Raw genomic sequence first — 17,707 nt, 5'->3', positions numbered from 1 at the left:
CAGCAGGGCTCCCCCTCCTGGTGGTAAACCCTTGTGAGACTTCCTGCAGGTGGGCAGGAGTCAGATATAGTCAGTTCAATTCCAATGCCTAAGCCAATACCGCTCACATTCTGTAACCAATAAAGTTGTGGCCTAAATTTAGCCCATTAACCTAAAATACAGTGTCCACATGTTATTATTCAACATAAAGGGGGGGGCATGGGGTCTTGACAGACAACAAAACCCTCTGGAACCTGCAGTTGTTCTGTATTGATTTCTGCACACTGTGGAGACTGTTGTACCTGCAGAGTTTGCCACAGGAGTAATTTATTTCCATTTCTTCTGCCTTCCCACTGCATGTTGATCAAACAAAGCCTCTCCTCCTCACAGAGGGGAGGTACTGCAAGTGGGAACCCTTCCCGCGGCAGCAGGGGGGCATGTTCGGCCCCCTGCATCATCTCCCGACTGCCGCGCTGCCTCCTTGGCTGGCCAGCCAATAGGGCTGGTCTGGGGGAGGTGCTTAGCTGCATACAAGAGGCTGTGGCAGCCTTCGCGCCTCATTCAGCCCTCAGAAGATGACGGATCAAGACCCCTGGAAGAGCTTGTCATCTTCGGCTGGTTGGGAGTGCGTAGGCAATGTGAGCCAGGAGGAACAATGGTGGAATTGAACTAAGGATAATAATAATAATAATACCCTTCCCATCTGACTGGGTTTCCCCAGCCACTCTGGGAGAATCTATTCATTGTATGGTTCTGCATCTCAAAATGGAGGTGTAGAACTGGAAAATGTGCCAGATAAGGCAACCACAATTATCAGGGAGCTGGAGCACTTCCTGCATGAAGGAAGGTTACAATGTTTGAGGCTTTTTAGTTTAGGGAAATAGTGACAGGAGGGGGCTTGACTGAGGTCCTTAACTTAATGCACAGTGGAGAGAAAGTGAATTGACAGAGCTTTCTCTCATAATATTAGAATTCAGGGCACTGGCGGAGGAAGAGGAGTGGGGGGGAGCGTACCGCCCCTAGCAGCGCGATCCCCAGGGTGCCATTGAGGCTCCCCCCCCCATGCTGGGCACCACACCCCCGCAGGTGGCGCACCCCTGGGCAGCGCACTCCGCCCCAGGACATGCACCAGCCCCGCCCTCGCCTGCTTTCCGTCACTGATTCAGGGTCATCCAATGAAACTGAGTGGAGGGCGATTCAGAATAGACAAGCTGAAGTACTTCTTCACACAGTACTATGGAATTCACTGCCAGAAGATGTAGATCACATCTTCACTAAATATTTAAAGCAATGTAAAGCATTTGGCTCCCCCCCCCCAATCCAAAATCGTAGGAGCTGTATTTTTTTTTGAGGATGTTGAGAATTGTAGCTCTGTGAGGGGTACACAACAATTTCCAGGATTCCTTTGGGAAAGACATGTGATTTAAATTTGCTTTAAATATCTGGTGTGGATGTGACCATAGTGACAGCCACTAACATAGATGGCTTTAAAAAGAGATTTGATAAATTCATGGAGGATGACAATGGATATACAGCTCCCTTCCAGGTCAGAGGCTCTGAAAGTTGGAGAACTTGGTGGAAGAGGACTTTTGCTCCTGTCCTCTGATTGTGGGCTTCCCAGAGGCATCTGGTTGTTCTTTAGCAATAAGATACCTGCTGTGTAATAGAATGCATGTCAGTAGAATCATATATTAATGGTTGCACTCATGTACAAATTGCAGCAAGTCAGTGAGCAGGGGCAATATAAGCCCTTGTTCATACATTGTTTGCCAGCAAAACTGGCAAGACGGATATTACAGAGAATGTCTAACTGTTTGTGACTGAATCCCAGATGGGGTGTAGTGGGTTAGAGTGTTGGACTAAGCCCCAAGAGACTGGGGCTCAATTCTCCACTCAGCCATCAAGCTCACTGCGTGATTATTTAGGTCACAGTCAAGTTCACTGGTGCATTTCATTTTTGGTTATTCATAAATTTTTGGTGTGGGATTTGCAGTATTTACTTGCAAATGTTCAGGAGCTTTCAGATATTCATTGTTGTTGTTGTTACTACTGCTACTACTAGCATTTCAATTTAGCCATGCTATAACTAATAACACTCAACGGAAGAGCAGCAAAACTAGTACATGTTTGATACAGGCATGCATCATTCATCATATGATTTGTGCTTTGGAATAAATTCCAGCTTACAAAAACACCCTGAGAATTATGTTCTGATTCTTGACCAAAACAAGCTTACCAGACACCCTTTAGAAAGGGTGTACTTTATGTAACTTGATGACTTCATCCTGTTGAATTGCAAGGTGAGCTGTTATGTGCCCCTTGCTTGCACATTTAAGATATTTAATGCACTGGGTGTTCTTTAATAAATACAGGAGTAGCCAAAAGTCTTAAGAGCATTACAAAAGCTCTGCTGGATCAGATCAAAGGTCCTTCTAGTCCAGCAATCTTTTTCTCCACAGTGGCTAGCTGCTAGCAGCTTCCAGCAAGCTCCTCAGCAGGGCACAAAGGCGATACCCTCCCCCTGCTGTTTAAGGGCTTGGCATGTGCTGACTCTCATGCTAGCTAACATCATAGGGGCTTCCCCTCATGTCCCCCAGTGATGCTCTCATTGCTCAGAGCAAGTGCTTCAATTTTTTATTGTCCCAGTTTTAAATTTAGTCCTCCACATTTCCACGTCAGTTTGCAATTTGCATTTTTTAAAAGTCCTCTGGAAAACTGTCAGTATTTTTGTCTGACTTTCTTGATATCTGCAAATACCTACATTTCTGCAAAGAAATTTCTACTAACGTAATACATTTCTGTATGTTCTTTACAGTAATATGCACATGTACTGTATACACATGCTTTTAGTATGTGCATATTTGTACATCTTGCTTTGGCAGATGACTGCTTTGCAAACTTTGGATAGGTGTGAGTTTTGAAGGATCATAGACTCGTAGAATCATAGAGCTGGAAGGGACCATGAGACCATCTAGTCCACTGCCCCCTACAGTGCAGCAATCCTTTGCCCAGTGTGGGGCACGTATTCTAACAATGGTTATTGTTTCAGAAAGTTCACCTTTGAATATGCCCCTGGTTCTACTGGTACTATTTCTGTCCTCAAAACAGCCCTGTGAGGTGGGCTAGGTAGAGAAAAAACACTGGGGCCAATATCACCCAGTGTGCAGCATAGATAAATAGTGGTTTGAATTGAGGTATTCCGGGTTCTACTGGGATGCGGCTGGCTCTGTAGTCTAAATCACAGAGCCTAGGGCTTGCCGATCAGAAGGTTGGCAGTTCGAATGCCCACGACGGGGTGAGCTCCCGTTGCTTGGTCCCTTCTCCTGTCAACTTAGCAGTTCAAAAGCACGTCAAAGTGCAAGTAGATAAATAGGTATCGCTCCGGCGGGAAGATAAACGGCATTTATATGCACTGCTCTGGTTTTGCCAAAAGCGACTTAGTCATGCTGGCCACACGACCCAGAAGCTGTCTGCGCGTAAATGCCGGCTCCCTCGGCCAGTAAAGCAAGTTGAGCGCCACAACCTCAGAGTCATCCGCGACTCGACTTAACAGTCAGGGGTTTACCCCTTTATCTTTACCTATTCTGGGTTCTAATCTAATTATCTACAACCTCCTCTAACTGTAGGCTAACCTCCACGTAGGTAAGTCCCTCTGCCTCTGCTGTGAGTTTCCATTCCTTTGGTTATGTTTACTACAGCTGTGGGAGTTCTCTGTTTGCTGGAGCCTGACTTTTTGCCAGTGCTGCATTTGTAAGGGCCAGCTTCTCTGTTCTATTGATTTTCAAAGCTTGATTGGTATTCCATGCTTAGGTGATTTGGGAAAATGTACACAGAGTCCTTGACTTCATAGGCAAATGCCTTTTAAATATGATGTTCCATAATGCTTACAGGTGCAGTATTGCTGATGGCTGCACTACCCAGGTGTGCATTGAGAAATGGACTTGCTTTGCATAGTGCTTCTTTAGACTGTTCAAAAATGCATGGAGGGGCAGTGGGTTTATTATTTACTTACTATTTCTTCCATAAAATGTCTACACTGCTTCAGTGTAAAAAAACAAACGAAGCATCCAAGCAGTTTGCAAAAAAATGAAATAATGAAAAAAATTACAACAATACTTTAAAAAACAGTACTTTAAAACATGCAAAAAATACTAAAACAGATTAAAATTAAAAACAACTTTCTAAGCATCTGGGTAGGTTTGTCTAAACAATAATGTTTTTACCTGGCACTGAAAAGTATGCTTATTGTCCATCCCATCCACATCACCAATGACTACATGTTAACAGCCTCTGTATATTGTAACTTGCATGTAAAGTAGGATACATGACCATCCTATCAGAAGTAAAAGAGGCAGTGCACCCAAGCAGGACTTTCCCCACTGACTTCCCCCAGTAACTGGTATCCTGGATTAGGGACCTTGCTTTTTCCTGAATACTCAGTAGTGCATAGAGCTTGTATGCGCATAAGCTCTGTGATCAATAGATGGCACAGTCCCATCCACCCATCTTTGGGGAAGTGCTGTGGTGTGCAGAAGGTCCCAGGTTCAATAGCTGGCATCTCCAGGTAGGAGAGGGAGGGACTCGTATCTGAATAGCTCCGTTGGTTAGAGTGGTGCTGAAACCCCAGAGAGCCATTGCCAGTCAATGTAGACAGAACGGAACGAGATGGACCAGTGCTCTGACTGACAAGGCTTCTTTTTATATTCATATGTATTCAAAATAGGGCCTTTTAGGACGTCTGAAAAGAGTTTGTGATACTTTCTGATATAGGAAATGAAATTTAAGGCCATTTGCAGTTCGTTGGCATATTACGATGCCAAGACCCAAGGAGTCTTCCAGTTCTTAGGATGCTTTGCTAAATGAAATTAATGCAAGGCAGAAAGATCTTGTCCCTCAATGAAGGAATAAGCCCCGCAGGACACAATTTCATTTTGCCAAATAGAATAGAATTTTAAACTCAGCTGATTAATTAATGCATCAAACATGGATCTCTGAAAGTAATTTGTCTGCCTTGTCTTCCCCTGCCTTTTTAATACGCAGGTTGTGTTATCAACAACGGTGAATGTTGATGGGCACGTACTGGCGGTATCTGACAACATGTTTGTTCACAACAACTCAAAACACGGACGGAGGGCGAGAAGGCTTGATCCGTCTGAAGGTATGGCCCTTTATCTGGGGTGGCGATGGGGAAGGAAAGGGAAGTATTGTCCAAAATATGTCACATAATCAAGGTGGAGAGAAAACAGCAGTGTGTGCAAGATGAAGAAGGAATGCAAATGCTATTTACCAGGGAGACACCTGATTTTCTGGTAATTGTCCCTAAAGCTATTTTACCCCTCTTTTCCTTTTGAAAATATTTAAAAGTCTCTTTTAAAAATTGTGTTGCCATGGACAGCTGGAGTTACCAATCGTCAACCCTTCCTCACCCCCCTCTGTGTCTTCAAACATTAACAATGCAATCCTATGCAGAGCAAGCATAGCCTTTTTACTTACTCTCGGGCACCTCAATGGTTCTTAATTCCAAGAAAACCTGCACAGGGTTGTGTTTTAAATCCCCGATTGGAGGCATGGTGGCTGCACCCTATCTTTACTGAAAATCTAAATGTGCACACATAAGTACTAGGTCTCACTCATCCCAACTGGAAAGGTCATTTTTAAATTGTTGCTTGCAAATTTATATTTCTCCTATGTTGGGGCAAGAAACCCTTTTCAGCCAGAGGGTTGCAATCCCTTCTGGACAACCATCCAACGACCACCTCCCAGTGGTGAGTGGGGTAAAAAGCAAAAGAGGGCAGAGCAACAAATGTAAAAGTTATGTTTGGACAGTAGGCTGGTTTCTACACAAACTCGCACACTCCTTGGTATCCTCCATCCAGATGAGCAAATTAAGGCAAGGAATAGCTTGCATTCCAAGGAAATCTATTCCATTAATATCACATGTTAGCTTGGCCCTCCTCTGTAGTGTGCAGTTGAGCAATTAGTTTGGCTAATTTACTAATGTTGCTAAGATCTGAAGGGAAAAGCATCTGATTTCCATGCAGAAGATCCCAGGTCTAGGCCCTGGCATCTCCAGGCAGGGATGGAAGAAATCCTAGTCTGAAATCCTCGACAGCCACTGACAGTATAGACAATACTGAGCTAGGTGGACCAATGGTCTGATTAAATATAAGGGAAAGACCATAACTTGAATACAGAAAAGTCCAGCTTCAATCCCTGCTATCTCCTCACATGACTGGGAGAAAGCCTGATCTGATATCCTGGAAAGCCTCTGCCAGTCAGTCTACTGGATGGACCAATCAGTGTATTGTGACAGTTCACCATGTTCCCATCAGCTTATGGATTACCTTGCTTTCATAAGGAGGCAACCCTTGGGAGTGAGAGCAGCAACCCTGCATAACGCCTAAAGCTGACCAGCCCTTTTGTATCATTAAAATCTGGCGGTCTCACTCTGCATTCTAGTTGCTTCTTCAGCTGAGCAGCTGAGAGGCAATGTGCTAAATATTCCACAAAAGAATTTCAGACTTCGTTGCTCAGCTGGGCTTGACTTGATTTTGAGCAAATCAAGCAACATGACATCTTAGTTAAACAGAAATGTAACAGCACAAGATGTGTATGAAAAAGTGTCAGCCGTTCCCTTAAACAAACTGCGGGAAACGTAACAATGCGCAGAAGGGAACTGACACTAATTGATTTTCGTTTGTTTGGCTAAGCGAGGAATCACCATCGTCTGCAGGCTGTATTTTCAAGCAATTACAAATCACTGGATCTGCTAAGCTTCAAATTGGATAATCGCCTACACTCTTGCCAGCCCCATTCTGGCACCAGTTAAAAATAACTAGAGAAGCCCCTCTTGGCCCTGTCCTTGCAGCTAGTGAAAGTGAGAAGACTTTGTGACGTTACGAGAAGAGACAAGTTAGTCTATTATTTCATTAGGGTGTTTTGTTGCGTCCCTCCCTTTTAAAATGTGCCCTGCATCAACCTAAAGGAGAATTAATGAACTGGAAGAAAATGATTGAATCAGTAAAGAATTCGGAGCAGTGTTAATTCTCCCCCAGCGGGCAGTGAAATGGTAGAAGGAAACTCCCAAGATTCCAAAGCTAGGAAGCCTTCCAGTTTTTCCTTGACTGATTGAATGTGATTGACTGGCTGTTCAAAGGAGTCTCGTATTTTTGGAGCCCTGCCAAAGCTCCCTTCCACCTCTGACCTTGTCAACATTGGGAATGGAGTGATGGATTGACTTTGGTTATGGACTGGAAAACCATATTGGGATCTTGATGGGATGTATAGTCCAGAGGCCCTGAACGTATGAAAGAGGTTGGAGGGAGGGGGAGTGTGTGTGTGTGTGTGTGTGTGTGTGTGTAGAGGGAAATACCCTATCCTATGAAAGCCAGAAATTCTTAAAATGAATTTTATTACCTATGATCTATTTATTACATTTGTATACAGCTCTTCAGTTTATATTCCCCTGGATGGCTTGGGGGAGGGAAGGGGGGTTAACATAGTAATTAAAATGTAAATACACCAGGGACAAAACACAAGATGTAAAATGTAGATATCACTTGCAGTAATACTGGGATAAATGCAGGAGATTTTTTATTTTATTTTTTTACTAATGCAAACCATGAATAAACCCAGCCTATTGATACTTATTTGTTTTTATTATTTTTTAAAATTATATTATATTAAAATTATATTATATTGCACCATCAAATTCCCTGGGGCTTCCCAGAGTTGAACTTGCTTCTGAGTAGACACGGATAGGATTGCACTCTCACATGCTTAAGAATGTAATGCTAAACACACATACTAGGAAGTCACACCTATAGCAGGACTTGCTTCCATGCAAATATGTACAGGGCTACAGTGAAAATGCTTAATATAAATGTTGTGCATTGTTATTAGCCTGTTGACACTGATGCTTATATATTTCTACTTGGTGCTGCCGTATGCTGGTTCAAGACCACTGCTGCATCTAATCAATTACTATCAGTTTTGACTGGCAGCAGACTCTCAAGGCTCTCAGGCAGGGGTTTCTCACCATCCTGCTACCTGAGCTCTTTTAACTCAAGATGCCATGAAGGAGTCTGGGACATCCCACATGCAAAACATGTGACCTACCGCTGAGCTAATTCATACTTCATTGCAGCTGGCTCTGTTGGTTGTCCACCCCCACCCCTCCAGTCGGACAGATATTAACATTTTTTGGACTGGCGCAAGGCAACATGATTCCCCAGCCATCACCTTACCAGCATCAGAAGTTTAACTTCTAGCAGGGAATGTACAAAGTTATTCTGCAATGAATATCCTGCACACTCACTAGAAGGGCATATCTGAACTAGGGATGGGGGTCAGAATCCACTTTGCTTCTCATTTTAACATGAATCTACCTCATCCACACTTCCTGAAACAATATACATATGTAAATACAGCTCTTCTTCAAAATACATCCTCCTCCAAAGTTTGCAGTACTGTTCCCCAACCAAAAAATGCATTCTAAAACTGAATTTTTGCAAGGACTATTTTTCTTAAGAACAATAATAACAATACAAACTGATGTGGGAATCTAGTGAACTGAATGTAAGAATGGCGGTGGGGGGGGGGATAGAAGCTGAGAAAAACAGAGTTGGCCATCCCTACTAAGAGCATAAAAACACAAGACAAGACCTGGTGGGGCAAACTATGCAGTTCAGTATCCCATTTTCTAGAGTGATCAACCAGATGCATTCATGAAATGAAATCCATAGTTAAACTATGTGCCCTTTGTTTTGTGTGTTCTGAATTTCCCAGCACATTGTGTGACCCCTGGCAAGGCTGGCCCAGGACATTTTGCTGCCTGAGGCAAAGGAGAAGGTTGTGCCCTTCTCCCCATCCCATATGCAGAAGCTGAGTGGACTGTCCATTGAATGGTGGCAAAAGAGCATCCTCCATCACACCTGAGATGGCATGCTGGAGAGAGCACAAGACAGGGCAGCTTGGAAGCATAGGGCCACGTGTGCGGCACAACAGAGGGGAAAGCACACACACCTGCTCATCCACTGCCCTAGTGGTGGGGCTGACCCTGACTCCAGGTTCTAGTATTAATTAAGAGAGAGGCAGAAAAATGTCTCTTCATTCACTTTCTCAATGATGCATCATTTTATGTATACACACCCTTGCCTCCCGCCCCCCTCGCCCCCCAAATCCAGAAGCCCAAATGTTTTCATAGGGGAGTTTTTCTCCAGCTCCTTAATATTTTGTGTTGCCCTTTTCTTCCCCATGGTGAATTTGTACCCTAGATTTGTACGAAAGCATTGCAATTTTATTTCCAGTTCTTTTTTTACTGATGCCTTACATGAGATTCATCTTTTTCACAGGCTAGGGATAATTCTCAGCACCCACACCAGACTTCAATTCCCAGAATTCATTAGGGATGCCATAAGAGTTAAACTGGTGTAGAACCAATATATTTTTGCAGTCTGGATCTGCTGCAATTGAATGATAGCAAGTGAACTTTTTAGGATGGCAAAGAAGAATGTAGATGTTCTCCAGAATCCACAGAGTTTATATCTATGTTATAAATATAACATAGGGGAGAAAATGTTAACTTTTCTGAAGTTTCTGGCAATAGAATGATTGTTATTTAACCCAACTTTCACTGCTAATATTTACTTTGCTGTTCTCCAGATGTTGTAGGACTCTATCTCCCATCAATCATAGCCAACATGGCTAGTAGCCAGGAGAACATCTGGCCCTCTGAATGTTGCTGGACTATGAGTCCCATCATCCCTGACTCCCACTGACCCATGATGGCGGGGGATGATGGGAGATGGAGTCCAATAACATCTGGAAGTTCCAAAGGTATTAACCCCTGGAGTAAACAATACTGGCTGCAATCGGTATGTCAGCTTTATATTGTAACAAAATGGAGATGGCTGGAATCTTCCCTGCAGGGAAGGCTCGAAACTCTTGGTACAATAAAGCTATTAATCTTTGCTAGAAAATCGGCTCTGATGTCTCTTTTTGCCTTCCCTTCCCCTTTCTCCTATCCTGTAGCCACTCCCTGCATCAAAGCAATTAGCCCAAGTGAAGGCTGGACCACAGGTGGAGCAATGGTTATCATTATAGGAGACAACTTCTTTGACGGGCTACAGGTCGTATTTGGGACCATGCTGGTATGGAGTGAGGTAGGTCACCATGCTTTCTGGTTATTGCTTGCCAAGCTATCCTTCTCAAAGAGCTAAGGTAGCTTGCATTGGTTCTACTGTATTGGCCTGAATATAAGCTGCACTCCCCCCCCCCCAATTCTGGCCGTGAAAAGGTAAAGTGTGGCTTAAATTCACGACCTTACAAAAATTGGCTTTTACAATATTGCTGCTGAAACAGACATACTCTAAAACAGAGCGGGTGTGAGTGCCTGCGGAATTTTAAGGGCGCAGCTTATATTTATTTGGATAGTGTCTCTCCCCCCCCCCGAATTTTAAAGGTGTGGCTTATATTCAGACCCATATGATATTAATCATTTCTCAAGTGGTAAAATTCAACGGGTTGCTAACAGAGAGAGAATATCCATTTTTTATACGATTTTGTACAGTGCACCCCCAGTGTTTCATGATGGGCACCAAGACAAGTTGCTTCCCACCCACGCACCCTCCATGCCATGCCTGAAATGGCAGAACAGTTTGCCCACCCCCAGGGAAATTCAGACAGTCCTACACAAATCCCACCAACAGTAGCTTTGGGGGGCAGTGTTTTGTCAATATGGCCACACTTGTGCATTAGCTCCATAGAAGGGGTGCGAGGGGGAGGCACAAAGGTGCTGAAAACTGTCACAAATTGTAGATACAAAATTTGGAAATGAAAAATAGGGGACATTTAGTGGATTGGTTCCTCTTATGAAACAAAACCCAGGTAATTCAGAACTTTTTTGATCAGGCTTCACATATATAAAAAGTTGACCCAAATAATTCAATACTTAAAACAAAAAGTACTAGAGATGGAGTGAAATTATTTCTCTTCACATTTTAATGCAGACCTACTTACCTTCCTTAACTAAGATGTAAACTGAAACATGGCTCAGCTTCCCAAGTCACTTCTCTGAAATTTGTAGTTCAGTTCCTTATGCAAAAATACACACCAAATAACACATATTAAAGAATACTTGTACACAAAAAGAATATATTCGTGAAATATGCATCTTAGAAAAAAATAATTTAAGAAAATGTATTATATATGGGAAATAGTTTTAGAATGCATATATTAGACAAAATCACATGCAAAAAATGTATACTAGGAGAAATGTGAAAATTCATACAAATTGTTCAGACTTTTTTTTTTTAAAAAAAGCAAATTTATGTGGAAATGGGGCAAACTCATCTTAAGATTGGATAAAATGATAAACTGAAATGGACAGATTTGTGCATCCCACCTTCTTCATTAGCCTGAGTAAATAAAGGTGTGTGTTTTGCCCGCTGACCTGGAGAATTTTTTTATGTAGAAAAGGCCTGGGGAACCTTTGGCTCTCTGGATGTTGTTGGACTACAACTCCCATCATCTCTGACTATTGGCCATGGTGGCTGGAGATGATGGGATTTGGAGTCCCACAGAGCTTGGAGGGTCAGCAGCCCTGTTCTAACTGCAACTGGTGAAGGGTCCTGTGGAAATGCTTCACCACTGTTACTTCTTTTCTCTCCTTGAATCTTCCCAGCTGATCACCCCTCACGCCATCCGTGTCCAGACGCCCCCTCGTCACATCCCTGGTGTCGTTGAAGTAACATTATCATATAAATCCAAGCAGTTTTGCAAAGGAGCCCCTGGTAGATTTATTTATACAGGTATGTGAAAACTGTGTATCACAAAGGACTAAGTCCAGGTGACCTATTTGTTCTAAATTACTAAAGTGTAAAGTTGTGTTGAAAATGGATCTTTGGGGGGGGCAGCAGCAAAATGTAGCTTTTTGTTTCAAAATTGACACTTTTCTTTTCTTTTGCTTTTTTGGCTCTTTCCCAACATTTGCATTGGTTGCCTCCCACCCCACCCACTGGTTATATTTAGTTGTCCTGAGATCTCACATTGAAGTATCAAAATAAACAACAGACCATGAGGAAGGACCAGCATCAGCACCCAGTGTCCTTGGGCAGTTGTTGAGGCCCCAGCACCAGCGCAGGGCCTCTGACCCCTGTCCACCTGTCCTTCACACCCCCTGCATCATTTTCCAGCCCAACACTATGACTAACACTGCATAGCGGTATCACGCTGCCATACCAATGTAACTTAGCTCAGGGGCATTGTGGGTAAATGGTGACTAGATGCAGCCACAAATCTCCACTTGGAGCACAGCTCTTGGTAGAGGTGCTGCTGCTGCTGCTGCCATTTCCCCATGAACCTCACATAGCTGGAGTTGGAGCTGTCACTAGAGTTTTTTGCATTTCTCATGAGTAATAATGATACAAACTAAATGTAGGCCTAATTTATTTTGCCTAGGGTGGTCCACCTTTGCCTGGGCTGTATCATTTTGGACTGCAGCTGTGGGATCCCCCGCTTGTACCTTTCTGCATTTCTTTCAGTAACAGTAGAGTTTTGTGGCAAAATGGATTGTGCCAGCACTACTGAGTTTGAACCATTTCAGAGCGCACTGATCCACACACACATTATATACAAACACACCATTTATATAGTCATACCTCGGGTTACAGATTCTTCAGGTTGCATTTTTTCAGGTTAGGGACTGCCAAAACCCAGAAGTACCAGAATGGGTTCCTTCCAGATTTTGGCGGTCACGCATGTGCAGAAGCACAGAATTGCAACCTGTGCGTGCACAGATGTGCCGCTGCGGGTTGCGAACGCTGCAGGTTGCGAACGTGCATCCCGCACGGATCACATTGGCAACCCGAGCATCTACTATACAGCTATGTCATAAACACACACATATATACAGTAAAAACATGTAAAAAAAAATAAAACCAGAGATTACCAACTATTAAGGAAATACATTTTCTTAATTGCCTGCATGGACTTGGTAGCACAGAAAAGTTTTTGGCAGGCATTTAAACCTTAAAACAGAAGGTACCTGCTAGATCTCTATTGAGAGAGCATTCCACAGGGCTGGCCCAATGACACTAAAAGCTCGAATTCTTGTTTCTGTCAAATGAGCCTCACCAACTTGCAGCGCAACCAATGACATTTCTGCGGATGGTCTCAGTCAGGGGTCAGCAATTTTTTTCAGCAGGGGACTGGTCCACTGTCCCTCAGACCTTGTAGGGAGCCGAACTATATTTTGAAGGGGGAAAAAGAACGAATTCCTATGCCCCACAAATAACCCAGAGATGCATTTTAAATAAAAGGACACATTCTACTCATGTAAAAACACGCTGATTCCCAGACCGTCTGCGGGCCCGATTTAGAATGAGATTGGGGCCCCAGGCCTTAGTTTGCCTACCCATGGTCTCTGTGATTGCTGGGCTATAAGGGTTCAGGTAGAACCCTGTAACCCTGGACCTAAGTTGTTGAGAACTTTGTAAATTAAATCAAATTTAACAACTGGGAACTGCCATGGCAGGTGAACCAGATGAAATTGATAAAAGGCACTTTTTGCCACAACAGGCAGGCCTCATGCTCAGCTCATGCGTTTCACAGAGGCATCAGGCTGGCCACTGGAGGAGGAAACCAGGTACTTGATAGAAACAACAATCTGATCCAGCAGAATTCTTAATACTCATAATAGCAGATAATATTTTTGGTTTTTTGTATAGAAAATATGGGTGTAAATAGAAGTTCTGCACAAGCGGATTCTGCTTATATTTGAATAAGCCCCAGGTGTTGCGAAGGAAACTTTGTTCAGAAGTCTAGAACTAGCTCCACAAAGACACTCACAGGTCCCCTTCCTGAAACCCTGGAAAGCCACTGCCGGTCAGTGCTGAGTTAGATGGACCAATGCTCTGACCCAGTATAAGACAGCTTCCCGTGTTCCTATGTGTCTTGAATGGGAACCAATTCCCATGTGAGAATGTAAGAAAATAAAGGAACTTGCTGGGTCAGGCCAGTGGTCCATCTCAATCTTGCTGGGTCAGGCCAATGGTCCATTCTGTTCTGTCAGCAGCCTATGGGAAGCTGTAAAGCAGGACTTGAAGAGAATTCTCCCCACTTGTGGTTCTCAGGAACTGAAAATTCAGAGGCATACTGTCTCCAACAGGGGAGATAGAACATAGCCATTGTGGCTAGTACCATGATAATCTTATGCTAATCCTCTTTTAAAACCATCCTAAATTGGTGGACATGACTGCCTGTTGTGGGAGCAAATTCATAACTGTGTCAACTCTTCTTCTTCCCACACAAACCTTCCTTCCTTTAAGCAGAGGCTTGACAACCATATGTCAGGAGTGCTCTGATGGTGTTTCCTGCTTGGCAGGGGGTTGGACTCGATGGCCCTTGTGGTCTCTTCCAACTCTATGATTCTATGATTATATTCTATGATTCTACCTTTTGGTTCCCTCCCCTGCACTATGGGCTCCCCACTTTCTGTTTGAAGTGTGGCTTCAGCCAGTGCCCCAAGTGAGGCTGCTACCAGGAATGGATAATCCATCTATCCAAACAGTGAGCCAGTCCCTTCTGCTGTTTGACCATACAGAAGAACATAGATACCCAAGGAAATAGTGAAAGATGATTTTCAGATCCATCCAGAAGGGAAAGGTTGTTTTGCTGCTTTATGCTAGAAGATGCTCCATAAAATTAGTGATGGGAGGAGGGAGAATCAAGCAATTTCTCAGCCTCTCTATCTAAGTAGATCATGACAAGCAAAGCGATAAACACAACTATTAAGTACAGCTGCACCTGGTGTAAGCAATTCCCCCAGCTCATTTTGGCTGGTAGTAGAATTGTTGAAAGAAAAACACAGAACAATAAAATAAGAACTTCCAAGCTGCACAATTAACCCAGGGTGTTGTTGTTTTTCTTGCCTCCAATCACTATATTAGTGGTGTTCAAAGTCTGTTTTGATCATGGTACAGATCGTTCCTTTTTCTCAGCTTTCCTTGGTGAATCTATACATAGTCCTGGATAATATGCAATACTTCCTATATGAAATCGACAATTTAAGTCAAAACAATGGCTGGAGTAAAAATCAAATTGGGGTAGGGAAGTGGGAATAATTTCTTTAAAAAGTAACATTTGAAATTTAAAATGGTTCCCTTGGGGTTTAACCCTGCCATCAATAAGCTATAGGTACAGCAGTTGTCTTGCACATATTTAATTCATGGCAAGACTGAAGGGCCAGCATTCAAAATGTGATGTTATAATTTTTGCATTCTGAGCAGGCAATCCCTGTGTGTGTGTGTGTGTGTGTGTGTGTGTGTGTACGTGTGAATTAGGTATAAGCCAACTTCACCAGTTCATTTCTTTTTGGGGTGGCCATAGCTCAGTGGAAGAGCATTTGCTTGGCATGTAACAGGTCCCTAGTTCAATACTGGGCATCTCCAGGTAGGACTGGATAACCCCTACATGAAATCCTGGAAAGCTGATACCATTCAGCGTAGACAATGGCTGAGCCAGGTGGACCAATGGACTGACTCAATAAAAGGCACCTTCTATGTTTATTGTTCTGTGGATTCCCTCTGTCTGGCATCCAGGTCCTCCTGAATTTATTTATTTAATCCACCAGTCTTTCTTCCAGCAGTGATAGGTACTATCTCAAGTTTTCTTTTCTTTTTTGTGCACAACTGAACCAGTAAAACAACACAAATAAAGAATCTTGATGCAACCTTGCATCCAAAACAGCATTTCTTCAATGTGTGCAAAACTGTGGCAAATTCCACGTACAAAGTGCTCTGTACCACGTTTGAGGAGGATGGGGGTATGGAACAGTTCAAATTTGGAAACAGGATCAGGTAATAATTCAGAACTCAGAATATTTGTCAAATTGATGCTCAGTTTCCACTTAATCCCCTAATTGGACTCAAGTCCAATTAAACCCAATGATATGTCTGAGTAATCATGGTTAGAAATCAAACTCAAATATTAAATTCGTTCTCATCTCTTAGAAACTGCTTCTAATTGTGTTATACTTTGAGCCATTCTTCCTTATTAGGAATAAGATGGATCCAAGTCTTTGATTGGATTTGTACCATGATCAGCACCAGAGTGGAAGGGGAGTCAGTAAGTCAATAGCAGTTTTGATGTCAGAATCAGGTTCCTATCAAGATCCCTCCCAAGGGAACTGGCCGTGAAGGCAGAGACTGAATCCGGTGTTCCTATTAGTAAGCAGGTGGAGAGATGATAAAGCAGGGATTTTCGGAGCTCAGGTTGCAACTGCTAAAGATCTGAGGAGAAGTCTTCAATATTTAATACAAAATCCAATATTCATTCCATGTTCAAACTGATTAGGCATTAGCTGAACAAGAACAGCACTGAGACAGCTTGTTTGAAGAGGAGAGAGCCATAAACTGTTAAAAAGACAACCATAAAAATTAAAGATAAATTCCAAGGGTAAATCTAAATGTCACAGTGGGAGCTGTTATCGGCATGCATATGTTCCCCATAATGGGTATTTATAATAGGTTACGGCAAAGTATGTCATACTAGCAATGCTGTAGTTAAGAATCTGTCAGCAGTTCCTCTCTGAGTGTTATCACTCACAATGTTGCTGCAAAGCAATCACCCAGCTGATTGTGGTGCCAAGGCTGTGTTTATTGTTTTGAGCTTCTCCCCGCTTCCCTCTACCCACTATATAAGGGGGGGGGGAGTCCCCCAGTAGCTGAAAAGGTTTAGAAACCTATCCATGGAGGTTTGCGGAAATGGGTTGATTTTTGGCACCCTGCTTTGGGCCTGAAAACACTTAGGGCACACAGCAGTGGGATGGATCCAGTCAAAAGCTGCAGTCCTAATCCCACTTATCTGGGGATCGGGATGCTGGAAAATTCTGATGAAGGCAGAAAAAGGAGTGGAAGTTGCCGTTGTACACTTATTAGTTCCATGTCCAGAATGGAAATCAATCCAGTGAATACGATAAGTTGTTGCAACTGCTGTTGCTTTCAGTCTACTAAACAATTTGAAATTGATGACATTTCCTCCACCATTTGCATTATGTTTCCTTTGCATTGAAATTAATGGTGTGGAATAACATAATGGCAATGTAATTTATGTAACTTACATAATTACACCACAGTGGACAGTGAGAAGAAACTTTTTTGTGGAGGCAGACTGCAGAGGAATGGAAACAGTGTTGCATGCAATTAATACAGTATGGAATGCAAAATGATGCCTTCTTACATCCTACCTATTTACTATTATTGATGGATTATTGAATATTGCTTTATTTGATATAAATTGTTTATTTTAAAGATATTGTGACTTTTTTGTATTGAATCAGATTTGATTCAATAAAACATGTTTGATGTTTTATTATGGTGCTATGTGTTGGAAGCTGCCCAGAGTGGCTGGGGCAACCCAGCCAGATGGGCAAGGTATAAATAAAATTATTATTATTATTATTATTATTATTATTATTATTATTATTATTTGAGAGTAGGCCCCACAGAATTCAATAGGACCTATGTCTGAGTAGACATGGTTGGAATTGGGCGGTAAGTTATTTGAATTCAGTTGAACACAGTTTCCACTGGGAGTTAAATTAAGCCATAACTAACTTGTCCCACTGATTTCAGAGAGGCCTAAATTCAACTAGCTTAGTCTGGATTCAATCCAAATTCAACAATATAATGATAGCCACAGAAAGGAAAGAAATCTCAAGTAGTCATGC

General features: G+C 42.7%; 1 protein-coding gene across 2 annotated transcripts in view; it reads left to right on the top strand.

The window, feature by feature from the left end:
- EBF2 (EBF transcription factor 2) overlaps positions 1-17,707 on the top strand; it is a 260,670-nt gene that overhangs the window by 195,864 nt on the left and 47,099 nt on the right. For both annotated transcript variants that reach the window (XM_083713608.1, XM_083713609.1), the window contains exons 8-10: positions 5,020-5,137; positions 10,012-10,142; positions 11,663-11,789. In XM_083713608.1, the coding sequence (XP_083569734.1) occupies positions 5,020-5,137; positions 10,012-10,142; positions 11,663-11,789 (376 nt within the window). The remainder of the gene's footprint in view (positions 1-5,019; positions 5,138-10,011; positions 10,143-11,662; positions 11,790-17,707) is intronic.

This window comes from Podarcis gaigeae (genome assembly GCF_964106915.1).
Source record: "Podarcis gaigeae genome assembly, chromosome: 15".
In the NCBI taxonomy this organism is placed as follows: Eukaryota; Metazoa; Chordata; class Lepidosauria; order Squamata; family Lacertidae; genus Podarcis; species Podarcis gaigeae.
Note: the sequence above shows the minus strand (reverse complement) of the source record. Positions and strands in the feature narration are given on the sequence as shown.